The 14,706-nt window shown below is 38.8% G+C and overlaps 1 protein-coding gene across 3 annotated transcripts in view; it reads right to left on the reverse strand.

The window, feature by feature from the left end:
* The window catches only part of RANBP9 (RAN binding protein 9), a 91,670-nt gene that overhangs the window by 66,214 nt on the left and 10,750 nt on the right, over positions 1–14,706 (reverse strand). For all 3 annotated transcript variants that reach the window (XM_024248118.3, XM_054557216.2, XM_054557215.2), the window contains exon 2: positions 10,761–10,872. In XM_024248118.3, coding sequence (XP_024103886.2) covers positions 10,761–10,872 — 112 coding nt within the window. The remainder of the gene's footprint in view (positions 1–10,760; positions 10,873–14,706) is intronic.

Genomic DNA, 14,706 nt, shown 5'->3' on the forward strand with positions numbered 1-14,706 from the left:
CGCAAGAAATGAGCAGAAGTATTGATAGCAATTAATTATACAAAATTATGGTTTAGTTTTCTCCCTTACATTTTTCTGTACTTTTTTTTCTTTCCTGAATTTCCAAAATTTCTCTCTTTTTTTTTCCCCCTGAAATAGAGTCCCACTCTGCAGCCTAGGCTGGAGTGTAGCGACAGAAACACAGTTCACTGCAGCCTTGACCTCCTGGGCTCAAGCGATCTTCTGGCTCAGCCTCTCATATAGCTGGGACCACAGGTGCATGCCACTACACCCGGCTAATTTTATTATTTTTATTTATTTATTTATTTATTTTGAGACGGAGTCTGGCTCTGTTGCCCAAGCTGGAGTGCAGCGGTGCAATCTTGGCTCACTGCAGCCTTGGCCTCCCAGGTTCAAGGGATTCTCCTGCCTCAGCCTCCCGAGTAACTGGGTACAGGAATGAGCTACCACGCCCAGCTACTTTTTTGTATTTTTGGTAGAGACAGAGTTTCACCATGTTGGCCAGGCTGGTCTCGAACTCCTGACCTCAGGTGATCCACCCACCTCGGCCTCCCAAAGTGCTGGGATTACAGGCATGAGCCACCATGCCCGGCCTAATAAACAGGGTCTTGCTTTGTTGCCCAAGCTAGTCTCGAACTACTGGGCTCAGGCAATCCTCCCACCTCAGCCGCCAAAAGTGCTGGGATTACAGGCATGAGCCACCACGCCTGGCCTTGAATTATCAAATTGGCAGTGTATTACTTTTCTAAATGGGTTGTGAATTATTGTTTCTCACAACAGCAACACAGCTACTAAGTTCACTGGCGCATTATCTCCATTCCTTACCTCTCTTTGACACACTGCACCTGCTATCATCCCAATTTTAAGGCAACTGCTATCACAAGGACTAATTAACCCCTCAAATGACAAACCAGTGGAGACTTAGCAGTTCTCCTTTGAACTGACTTCCTTGGCTTCTGAAAACACCTAGGATCTGCCTTCTAATTCTCTGACCATTCTTTTATAGAATCTTAGATGATTATGTAACAAGAAGAAATTTTTTAAAAAAATTTGTAAGTACATGAAAAGAATCTCAGATGAATTTCCTCCTTCTATATGTCCTTTAAATATGGTGTTTCAGGTGTCCACCCTAGGCCCTCTTTTTTTTTTTTTTACATTACATACTTGGGTGATCCTATCAATTCCCATGGCTTTAACAATTTACCTTCTGACAACTCCAAAACCTACCTTCAGCCCTACTCTCCTAAATCGCATTTATTTTTAGTCAAAGCCTTTGCTATTAATTTTCTGGGAGTCCCCTAGCAGCTCAAACACTGTTCTCATCATCATCTTTTTTAAAGATCCACTTCCTGGCCAGGTGTGATGGCTCACAACTGTAATCCCAGTACTTTGGGAGGCTGAGGCAGGAGGATCCCTTGAGCCCAGTAATTTGAGGCTGCAGTGAGCTACGATCACACAACTGCACTCCAGCCTGGGCAACAAACTGAGGCCCTATCTCTTAAAAAAAAAAAAAAAAAATCCCCTTCTGGTATTTTCTGATGTGTTTAGTCACATTACTATCCATTTAATCTTCTAAGCCAAAAGCTAGGGAGTCATTCTTAACACTCTCTCAACAACTATCTTTACATACTTACTACTCCTACTTCCTAATCAAGGAAATAAAGACAGATTTCATGTAAAAAAAATTAAGTCCTAATTAGTTAACAAATCTGTCTACTTTCCTCTCCAACCTCACCACACAGATTAAACCCTCAATTTATTATTACAATAACCCAACTGATCTCTGGAAGTCAGTCTCAGATCTATTTTCCATAATACCCTCAGATAACCTACCTAAAAAGCAAATCCAAACATATAATTCCCTTGCTTAAAACTAGCACCTGAAAGATAAAGGGTTAACACCCACTAGCATTAGAAGTCCCTTCATGATCATCTCCAGACACATTCCTCCCACAAAACTTTATGCTGAGCTTCCTCCAGCAGCAGCAGCAGCAGCAAGCAGTGGCAAGAAGACATGAGTTTGCTGTGCACCAGGCATCTTTTTTCAGAGCAGCATCAAGCTATCCTGAGTTTGCTTCACACCAGGTACTCTAATAAGTGCTTTAAGTGAGTTATGTAATTTAGTCTTATGAGGTTGGCACTATTATTTCCTTTTCACAGACTGAGAGAGTCTGTCAAAAAATACAAAACCACAGAACTAGTTAAGTAGCAGAGCTAAGATTTACATCTCCACTATATTTCTCAACAAAAGTTAACTAGTCAGCTTCTAAAACAGCTACTAATCTTTAAAATCTCTGTTCATATCCTATCTTGTAAAGGATACCTGAGCAACTGAAGGACAGAGAAGCTTATGTTTAACTGTATTCCTCTTCTGTAATTTTATGTAAGCTTCCTAGATAGACTTCCCTGATCACCACCCTGTCTTCCAACAGAGTTGGTTACTTCCTCCAACATACTTCTCTAATTTGTTTATATGTCTACTACTGTGTATCTCATACTGGATATTATTTATTTACATGTTCATTTCCCTTCTTACCTGCAAACTTTTGGAAAGTAGGTACCCTTTCTCAGCCATGTTTACAGCCCTGTCTCCATCTTTGTCAATCCTAGGTTCTTAGCACAGTATCTGGCATATAACAGGTACTCAACAAATTAAATCTCCTCCTCTGTTATTTTCCTCCTGTTATTTTTTATTTAAATCTCTATCACACTCTATCCTCAGGCAACTGCCTCACAACCTAACTCCTAGCCCTAGCCCGTATACTCTGTAGCAGTCTTGCAGACCGCCATCACACACTTCATCCTCTCCCCACTTTGTATTATCTTTCTAAAGCAGGTATCATATATCTTCCCTACTCAAAAAGATTGAAGGCAGTCTGGGTGCAGTGACTCATGCCTGTAATCCCAACACTTAGGGAGGCAGGAGGATAGCTTGAGGCCAGGAGTTCAAGACCAGCCTATGCAACATACCGAGACCCATCTCTACAAAAAAAAAAAAAAAAGCTGGGCATGGTGATGCACACCCGTAGTCCCAGCTATCTGGGAGGCTAAGCTGAAGCAGGAGGATCACTTAAGTAAGGGAGGTCAGGGCTACAGAGAGCCATGATTGTGCCACTGTACTACAGCCTGGGTGACAGAGCAAGACTCTGCCACAAACAAAAACAAAACAAAACAAAACAAAACAAAAAACTGAAAGCTCCCTTCTACCTATAGAGTATATTTCACCCTAGAACTATCATCAAGGCTCTATAACATCTGATTCCATTCTTACTTTTTTTCCTTTTTTTTTTGAGAGATGAAGTCTCACTCTGTCGCTAGGCTGGAGTGCAGTGGTGTGATCTCAGCTCACTGCAACCTTTGCATCCTGGGTTCAAGCGATTCTTCTGCCTTGGTTCCCCAAGCAGATGGGACTACAGGCGTGTGCCACCCCACCCAGCTAATTTTTGTACTTTTTAGTAGAGATGGGGTTTCACTATATGTTGGTCAGGCTAGTCTCGAACTCTTTATCTCAGGTGATCCACTCGCTTCAGGCTCCCTAAGTGTTGGGATTACAGGCATGAGCCACCACGCTCAGCCTGTTCTTACTTTTGTAACTCTTCCTTATAATCCAAGTCCCCAACAATACTGAACCATGTATCTCTGCCAAAGACCACAAAGTTGCACTCTTCCTGTGAGACTATTCTGGCCATTTACCATAGTCCGGAATGTTCTTCCCCAAAAAGGCCTCTCAAATTCTTACTCATTTTGTAAGGTCTACCAACTACTACTTCCTGTATAAATGTTTCCTTGAGCCAAAATTAATTACCCTCTCCTCAGTTTTCCCATACATGGTCTCATTCTTAAGTACTTAGTATATTATGTCTTAAGAGTTGCGTATTTCTGCTTCCTGCCTTGTCCCACCATATCTTCCAAACACCACATACCAACAGTTTAGTCAACAAAGGACTATATATGTAGTCCTTTGTTGTACAGCCCAGGTATGTAGCAGGCTATACCATCTAGGTTTATGTAAGTACCCTTTACGATGTTCATAAAAAAACATCGCCCAATGACTCATGTCTCAGAACATGTTCTGTAGTTAAGCGACATATGACTACACTAAATTTGATCTTCCTCAAGGGCAGGGACCACATTCAGTTCACTCATTGTATTAACTGAGTTTCTACTAAATGTCAGGTCCTCTAGTAAGAACTATGAATAAGACAAATCAATAAAATAATTTCTTAACCCCACTCAACTGCTGACAATGTGATATATCATAGGTGTTCAACATATATTTGTTAAATAAATATATTGCTTACTTATAAAAAATACATTGTTTACTCTTTGTTCACATTTACCCTGTGCTTCCATTTGCTGCTTACAACCAATCAAACCTAGAAGGAAAGATCCTTCTAGTTTTCAAAGCCTTTTAAGGCTAGACAGGAAGAAAGACCTTTGTTCTCCTCCTCCCCCTAAGAAATAAACTAGAAAGTCAGCAAGCATAAAAGGAACACTCTGAAAGAGTGCACTTTATTATCAGCAGAAGAATTTAGGAACAGAACAGAGAGACTGAATTACTTGCCAGTTCTCACTGAAACACTGTCAAAGAGTGGCATCAATATTTTGTTTGAAGAGCTAAAAATACCATTCATAATAAATTATAATTCTAAAAACTTTCAAATAAAAATTTTATTCTCTCTCACATTTAGAATTAACTGTATGTCCACTGCCTCTATTAATATGCATAATTTAAAATTTGAATGAAATCCCTGAACTGAAAGTACCTAAGATACAGACTCCTTAAAGAAATTCATCTCAACAGTCAATGATCACTAAAAAGAAGGGAAAGTAAACACACACCCGTTAAATATATGCCCTAAAGAAGTTATGCAGGGCCAGGCATGGTGGCTCACATCTGTAATCCCAGCACTTTGGGAGGCCGAAGTGGGTGGATTATTTTGAGGTCAGGAGTTCAAGACCGGCCTGGCCAACATGGTGAAACCCCATCTCTACTGAAAATAGAAAAATTAGCTGGGTATGGTGGGGCATACCTGTAATCCCAGCTACTAGGACAGACTAAGACAAAAGAATTCCTTAAACCCAGGAGACAGAGGTTGCAGTGAGCCAAGATTGCGCCACTGAACTCCAGCCTGGGTGACAGAGACTCCGTCTCAAAAAAAAAAAAAAAAGTCATGTAGATAAAGTGATTTAATTTTTCTTATGAAATGCATTAGAATTTATTTTTAAATTAATAATATTTAAACAGACTATTTTGTCCTAATAAATTTATTTAACTGCACATATACAAAACTTAGGTTCAGTTTAAATGAAAACTCATGGCAGAAAATGAAATCTATTCTTTCACTCAATAAAAGGAACTTTCTTCAGGTCTCATTTTCTAGGCAATAAAGAAATACAAGTAACAATCATGACAGTCATATTCCTAATTTTCCAGGGTAAACCTAGAAACAACGCACACCATAGGAATTAAAAGTCTTTATAAGCACATAATACATTAACACCAGTTCTTTCTACCCTATTGAAAGAGGCAATTCACACCCAACTCTTGCCATTTCATGAGAAAATTTGTTGCCAAGGACAATTTATTTTAAAAACTGAGATCTGGGATAAACACTTTGTTTAAAAGAAAACTCAGTGTTTTTGTTTGTTTGTTTTTGAGACAGTCTCGCACAGTCACCTGGGATGGAGTACAGTGGCGTGATGTCGGCTCATTGCAACCTCTGCCTCCTGTGTTCAAGCAATTCTCCTGCCCCAGCCCCTCAAGTAGCTGGGATTACAGGTGCCTGCCACCACGCCCGGCTAATTTTTTGTATTTTTAGTAGAGACGGGGTTTCACTATGTTGGCCAGGCTGGTCTCGAACTCCGGACCTCATGATCCACTGGCATCAGCCTCCCAAAGTGCTAAAGGCTAGAGCCACCGTGACTGGCGAAAATTCAGTTTTAAATTAAGCAGAATAAACTCTCAGATGGGCATACATCATTGCAAACAAAAGGTGCCTAACAGCTACTCTTTCTGGTCCACGCTTTACAAAGATGTTGAGATTTTTAGGAAAGAATCTTTTCTCCAGAAAAACATTAGTTAGCCAAAATTAGCAATACGAGTTGCTTTTTATCATAAATGAATTGTTCTTTGCTTCCAAAAACAATGGGTTGGGCCTAGAACTTTGTTCGACACGTTCACCAGAGAGATAAATGAATGTGACTAAAGAAATACAATAGTTTGGCCGGGCGCGGTGGCTCACACCTATAATCCCAGCACTTTGGGAGACCGAGATGGATGGATCACCTGAGGTCAGGGGTTCGAAACCAGCCTGGCCAACATGGCAAAACACCGTCTCTACTAAAAGCACAAAGTAAACTGGGCGTGGTGGCGCATGCCTGTAATCCAGCTACTCGGAAGGCTGAGGCAGGAGAATCACTTGAACCTGGGAGGCAGAGGTTACAGTGAGCTGAAATCACGCCATCGCACTCCAGCCTGGGCAACAAGAGCGAAACTCCGTCTCAAAAAAAAAAAAAAAAAAAAACAACAACAACAACAAAAAGGTGGGGCACTGTGGCTCACACCTGTAATCCCAGCACTTTGGGTGACAGAGGCAGGCGGATCGCCTGAGGTCAGGAGTTTGACACCAGCCTGGGCAACAGGGTGAAACCCCATCTCTATCAAAAATACAAAAATTAGCCAGGCATGGTGGTACACACCTGTAATCCCAGCTACTTGGAAGGCTGAGACAGGCAGAACTGCTTGAACCCAGGAGGTGGAGGTTACAGTGAGCCAAGATCACGCCACTGCACTCCAGCCTGGGCAACAGAGCAAGACTCTGTCTCAAAACAAAACAAACCAAAAAAAAAACAATAGTTTTCTCCAAGAACATACAAGAAATAGTACTTCTTCTAATCCATTCATTTATTCATACCTTTAAAAGCTACCTATAAATTAAGTACTGAAGTTATAGAAATTAAATAGTCCCTTACTCTTAAATCTGTAGGGTCATGTTGGCAGTAAGCAGACAATTGAAACAATAAATACCATAATTACAGTCTGGCCAAAATGTAAAGGAGGCATAGAAAAGGCATATTCCTACTTTAGGGAGAAAATGCCATAGGAAAGGTACTCCTAAACTAGGACTTGAAGACTAATTAATTAGCTAGGCAAATAGAGAAAGGGATAAGAGAAGGTGAAGGAAGGGCATGCATAAGGAACTAGAAATATAAGCCAGTATGCGTAGTCAGAGAACTCCAAATGGTACCTTATAGGTGAAGAGCAGGTGAGAATTAGGGATTCTTCAACATAATTAGTCATTAGGGAAATATAAATTAAAACCACAGCAAGAAATCACTAGAAACCTATTATAATGGCTAAAAATTAAAAAAAAAAGACGACAATACCTAGTACTAAGATCAACAGGAACTCTCATACATTGCTGGTAGAAATGCAAACTAGTGGGCCAGGCACAGTGGCTCACACCTGCAATCCCAGAACTTTTGGAGGCCGAGGCGGGCAGATCACCTGAGCTCAGGAGTTCAACACCAGCCTGGGCAACATGGTGAAACCCCGACTCTACTAAAAATACAAAAGATTAGTGGGTGGTGGTGGATATCATATCCCTCCACAGCATGGCTGGTTTCTGTCACTCAACAAGCACATGAAACACACGAATATGTCTGTAAGGAACTTACTATCTGGCTCAGGAGAAAAAAATGTATATATGAAAAACATATATACGAAAAAGCTAGAGGCCAGGTGTTGTGGCTCATGCCTGCAATCCCAGCACTCTGGGAGGCCGAGGCAGGCGGATCATTTGAGGTCAGGCGCTCGAGACCAGCCTGGCCAACATAGTGAAACCCTGTCTCTACTAAAAATACAAAAATTAGCCAGGCGTGGTGGTAGGCGCCTGTAATCCCAGCTACTTGGGAGGCTGAGGCAGGAGAATTGCTTGAACCCGGGAGGCAGAGGTTGCAGTGAGCCAAGACTGTGCCACTGTACTCCAGCCTGGGCGACAGAGCAAGACTCTGGCTCAAGAAAAAAACAAAAACAAACAAACAAAAAAAACGAAATGCAAACTAGTATAGCCACTTTGTGAAACAATTTGGCAGTTTCTTATAAAGTTAAAAATACACTTAACTACAATCCAGCAATCCCACTCCTAGATACTTCCTCGTGAAAAGAAAACTTATGTTTACACAAAAACCTGTATATACATGTTTACAGTTCCAGCCAAAAAACTGGAAACAACTGAGAAGTTCTTCAACTGGGGAGTGGGTAAGCAAACTTTGGTTCACTCATCTACACAATTAGATTAAAAAGGACTGTTCTATGAATATATACAACAGGGAGGAATCTCAAATGTGTTATGCTAAGTGAAAGATACCAGACTTCAAAAGGCTATATGATTCCATTTACATGCCATTCTTGAAATGGACAAACTATAGAGACAGAAAACCAGTCAACAGTTACCAGGAGCTAGAGGTGGGGAAGGGTTGTCTACAAAAGGGTATGACAGAATTTTGGGGGATGACAGAGCTGTTCTATATAAAGCAGTCCGCATTTATCTGTGGTTTTGCTTTCCTCAGTGTTTCAGTTACCCACAGTCAACTGAGGTCCGAAAATATTAATTGGAAAATTCCAGAAATAAGCAATTTGTAAGTTTTAAATTGCATGCCATTCTGAGTAACATGATAAAATCTCATGCCATTGGATTCAGTCCCGCCCTGTCCCCACCTGGGAATCATTCCTTTGTCTAGCATATCCACATTGTATATATACATACCACATGCCCTTTAGTCACTGAGTAGCCCTCTCAACTATCAGACTGAAAAAAAACATAGTATATATAGAGTTCAGTACTACCTGCAGTTTCAAGCATCGACAAAGGGTCTTGGAATGTATCCCCCACAGATAAGGGGAGTCTCCCATATCGACTGCGATGGTGGTTATATGACTATACATGTTTGTCAAAACTCACAGAACTGTATACTAAAAAGAATAAAGTTTACTATATGTAAAATATACCTAGTTTTAAAAACAAAAGAAAAAGGATAAGGTATCCTGGCTACAAAGAGACTGAAAAATGACGCAAGAGCTAGTCAGATCTGAGGGGTCCTGTTAAGAAGCTCTACATTTTATCCTTGAAGCAACAGATGTCCCAAATGATCTCAAAAAACGGGTAGAGGCAATTCAGTTTTGTATTACTAAGAACACTGACAACAGTTATAGACTAGAATAAGAGGAAAACAGGCAGCAACTGGAGACCCATCAACCATCTCAGAGTAATTCACCAGATAAATAATTGAGATTTGACAAAGTGAGAGGCAGTAGAGATGAACAGAAAAGTTAAAAGCAGGAAATTCTCAAGTTTCTAGCAATAGTGAAACCACCAACCAAAATTTTTTTTTTTTTTTTTTTCAGAAAAAGATTTTAAACAAGCTAAATTTAAATGCCTGAGGGACATTCAAATGCAAACATTTGGTTAGACACGTTGTCTGGAGCTCAAGGGAATAAGCTAAGATGTAGCATTAGATTCGAGAATCATCAGGGTATTTGCAGCCAAATATGAGGTCAAGTTCATATAATTTGAAGTATAAAAAGAATCAGCTTACTGATTATACAGCTTGTAAAGTGAGAAATGGTGACAATCGTGTGCCTATTTCAATATGGGCCTCTCTCAACCACTCTATCCTTGGCATCTCTGATTTTCTCTTTGGCTTGATTACCCTGAGAAAACTGAGGCAGTTACATAAAAAGCTGTCACTGAATTCCAAGTTTTTATTTTCTGTTGCTCATACTGTTGACATAGAGAATATTCAGCCGATAAAGGAGTAACCTACTGAATACACTTATTTGGTTAATTAAACACAGGAGGACCACTAAGAGGGGTTTGATTTGAGGTCCATCTGACTGACCTCACAGGGCAACTTATCCACACAGCCCAACAGCTTTGTCTTGGTAACTCAACTAATGACCCTATGACTGCTTTAAGAGACCTCTGATATGCAATAAAGTTATTAGGAAATACTATAGGATAGATCCAATGATTCTAGGTAATTAGTGCTTAACCAGGGATAGGCACCAAAATTCAGTGTGGAGCTTTCTCAAAATGCCTATCTTGCCCAAAGCTCTACTTCTGAAAATCCTAATTTAGGAACTTTTGGGGTATGGCCCAAAAATTACTATATTTTTAATAGTCTCATAAGTGATTCTGATATCCATACAAACCACACACCAATCCCAAGCTGAAAAGCAATGATATAAAATTTGGTTCCAGGCCCTACCATGGAATTCTCATTTGGAAATTTCTAAACCACATCCGAAACCTTGAAAATCTCCTCTAGTTGAGAGCATACAAATACACATTTCCCAGCTGAAACCTAAAATTCTAAGTCCAACATCTGTAAAATACCTATGAATCACCAACTGACTATGATTACTAGCTTTGAGAGGATTTAACTTCTTAGCAGAATTCAGGAAAAAGCAGTGTAAGTCATGGAAAATGAGTCACCGTCCCTTCATTCCTTAATTCCAATTCTCCATTTTAATAATAAACCTACCAGAAAAGCTTAGTTAATATCACCAACTCAAGCTTTAACTTCAGCTAGTATTTAAGCACAACCAGATCCAATCTGTTATACTGAAATATTCAGATTCCACTTTTCCAATTACCAAAATTTCCAGGATTCCAACTTTCCAATTACATCATAAACATTATGAATCAAAACAAAAAAACCAGCAAACGATTTTTCTCACCAAAATTTACACTTACCCATCTCTTCCCTTACTGACAATTTTTACTTCAAAATAGTAAATCCCACAGGCTGCTGGTATTGGATGCGTGGCTCGAACTGACGCTGCATCTTTTGGGGTTTTGCCATGACCTGCGTATGAAACAGGAAGGAAAAAAGAAGTCACATGAGATATTCACTGAAAAATGAAAACCTTAAACCATTCAGGAACATATAGGTTTTTGGAATGATGTATAATTTCTGCTCCTATCAGTTCAAATACTCAATAAAACATTTATCATCACCATGAACCCAATATGCAAAATAGCCCAAGTTAACCACAGAACTTTTCACACTATTACTAGTTTTATTAAGATTACAGAATCCAAATATGTAAATTGAACCTAGCAGCCTTTTATGCAAATTAAATAAAAGACATTATAGAGTACATTATATTTTTAAGAGGAAAAAGGATGTATGAAGAACATGAGAGAAAGATCTTAATTTTATCAGGTCTAAATTTGCATATAACTTATATAATTTCTGTACACTCTTGCCAAAGCCCTGGCTCTTTAAACCAGAAGCATCTGTATTGTATATTTCTAAGTGAAATCTTACACAATTAGATTGAATTGGCAAAACAGCTTTCTTAAGAATTTACAATTTTGTTCTTTGATATAGTCTTATTAATTAAAGCTGATTCATAAAATCTCTTGGGCTAATAATAGCCTATTGAGAAATACATCTAATTTCTAAATGTATTTTTTTCTTTTTAAACAACAGAAATAACACCATGCCACTGCTGACATTTTAGAAAATCTGTTAGATAATGGCTTTCAAACTTTTTAAACCAGCTATTCCTCAATTCTAATCCCATAGGGTTTGCTAAACTCACAATCACTTCCCCTGCCTCTCGCCCAAGACACAAATTCCCTTGAAAGCCAGCATGCGGACAATATTAAGAGAAAATACGTCCACAAAACCATGAAGAACAAAGAAAGAAGTTGAAGTAGCATGTCAGAAAGTACTCATAGAGTATGAGTGAGACAAGTCTCCATAATCCCCAAAAGGACTGCATGAGAAACAATACTCTAAATCATTATTTGGGTGTTCCAGTTAAATATGCTCCATGCAATACAAACTTTGCATTAATCTTTCAGTCATACTACAAAATTATCTTCATAGGTAGCAGAATTCTCCTCAAATTTATCATGATTGTTTTAAAACTAAATACCTTCTTGTATGTCAAAAATTGTATCTTAAGATATACAATCATCACACATGAATGAGATCATATCCTCCCTTACCACACACTTGACCAAATTCACAAAATTTCCAACACATGCCTTATTATTAAACACTGAAGTTTACACTTGCAATGCAAATTAGTACATGTTCACACCCCCTACTCCCCCCACAAAAAAATGGAATGAATTCTGCCACTCCTTCCATTACCATGAAAACTTGGGTTATGGGCAGAAGTTCTTTTAGCCTAGTGACCATAAGGAGTCAACAAGCTTGGCTAGGAAGACAAAAATGGAACCAACAATATTTACATGCGTCAAAACTACTTTAACATATGATGCAGGTAATAGATTTACACTGAGCTAAGCAGCAGAAAAGAATTGCACAAATCTGTGCACTAGTCACTTTTTAATAATATTTAATTATGGTGGCAGTAAACCACATTTTTCAGTCAAAATATGTTCAAATAATTAAGTTACCTGAGAAAAGGCCATGGAAACTACATATTTAAAAATTAGATTGTTACAAATAAATCTAGAGAAAACTATCTAAACAAAATCTAACTGCAGTCCTAAATCCACTGATTTTTTTTAAGGGGAGTGACCCAAACTTTTAGGGATAAAGTAATCCCAAAGTATTCTTGATAACAAATAATAGTTACATATATTTAATACCGTGTGAAAGGCACTGTTCTAAGAGCATTAAGTTTATTAACTCATTTAATGTCCAAAACAACCCCATGAGGTAGGTACTATCTATTATCATTTCACAGTTGAGGAATCTAAGGGAAGATAATGAAACTCGCCCAAAGTCATACTTCTAAAAGAGAATTCCAAACCAGGATTTGTGCTGGGATTTAAATTCAAGAAACCTGATCTAGAGTGAGCTCTGAACCCACATGAAGGATTTAGTTACAATGAACATTCGGGGATGACTTCACATATCCCCATGTCCCATTCTGACTACTTCTACGGGAAAAGAGAAAGAAACTAATATTTGAAAGTAAACAGTCTCTCAAAGAGTTAGGTGCTTTTGTATGGATTTTTCTCTTTCAACATTTATGAAATGGGTATTATTTAACCTCACTTTTTGAAATAAAGAAATCTGTAATCTGTCGTGGGCCTACAGAAAAAAAAAATAAAATGTTTACACATTATATACCCTGCCCCAAATTAGTAGAAACATATATTAAATCCATGCATGAATTAAAATCCCATACACTTTTCCATTATGCAAAAATTACTATAAAGTACCAGTTATAAATCTTCAAGTATCCATTATATTTGTTATGATTCACTAATTGCAGATAAATTCTGTAAATGTTAAAACTAAAAAGATTTGTTTCATGTTTAAATTAAAATTTAAATTAGATGTAAAAGGTATAAGGAAAAGTTTAAACACAAGATTATAAGGTTTCATATTATTTCTTAAATGAGACCAGTCCAAGTTGAGTATCCCTTATCTGAGATGCTTGTAACCAGAAGCATTTCAGATTTTTTTCAGATTTTACAATATTTGCACATACTTACCAGCTGAGCATCCTAAATCCAAAAATCCAAAATCTAAAATGTTTCAATGGGCATTTCCTTTGAGCCGGGCGTGGTGGCTCATGCCTGTAATTCCAGCACTTTGGGAGGCTGGGGCGGGCGGATCACTTGAGGTCAGGAGTTCAAGACCAGCTTGGCCAACATGGTGAAACCCTGTCTGTACTAAAAATACAAAAATTAGCCTGGCATGGTAGTATGTGCCTGTAATCCCAGCTACTTGGGAGGCTGAGGCACAAGAATCGCTTGAACTTGAGAGGCAGAAGTTGCAGGGACCTGACAGCGCCACTACACTCCAGCCTGGGCAACAGAGTGAGACTCTGTCCCAAAAATAAAAAAATAAAAAATCAAGTTTTGAATTCTGAAAGCATTTTGAATTTCAGATTTGGGATGCTCAAACTTGTAATATCAGAAGCAAAGGGCCTATTTCTAACAATGCTCATCACCTGAAAGTTTATTATTACCTAAAATTCTGTGGTAATCAAAAAACAACCTCATACTACCAAAGTGTAAACTTTTAAAACTACAAAGTCCTCAGTAATAAGTGTTTTCTATGTGGCTTTAGAAGAAAACACATGTAATACTTCCTAATTATAAGGCTAGCAAGTTTAGCTCTTTTTATTCAAACAATCTGATGGAAAGAGTTTGAATAAACCATTCTACCCCATTCCCACTCCCTTCCACTCGCCAACATGCAGCCAGTGCCTTCCCGGAAATATAAGTCAGCCGTCCTTGCGTCACCAGCCCTCAATACAACTAAGACTCCTTCCAAAGCCTCCTCTTTGGCCTAGTAAAAAGAGACGCTTCCTGAACACCGTGTCTGGCCTTGCTCTCCACCTGCACTTTCCACCTCCTTTCTGCTCCAGCCACATCAGCACTATTTCAATTCTTCACATTGATCAGGCCAGTCTGTACACATGCTATTCCCTCCACCTTTCCTTCTTAGCCTAAGTAGGTCCTACTCACACTTTAAATCTTAGCTCAAGCTTTACTTCCTCAAATATTCTTTCTCTAATCTCTCCAACTTGGTTGAAGCTCCTTTTTACAAGCCCTCATAGCAACATGTATCTCTCCTGCACATTCACACACTTAACACTCAGGTGTAATTATTTTTTCCCCGCGTTTTAATTCCTGAACCTCTTTATTCCCACTAACTTCCACTCTAACTTCAATCATTCCTTTTTGAAGAAGCAAAAGC

This window comes from Pongo abelii, chromosome 5 (genome assembly GCF_028885655.2).
Source record: "Pongo abelii isolate AG06213 chromosome 5, NHGRI_mPonAbe1-v2.0_pri, whole genome shotgun sequence".
NCBI lineage: Eukaryota > Metazoa > Chordata > Mammalia > Primates > Hominidae > Pongo > Pongo abelii.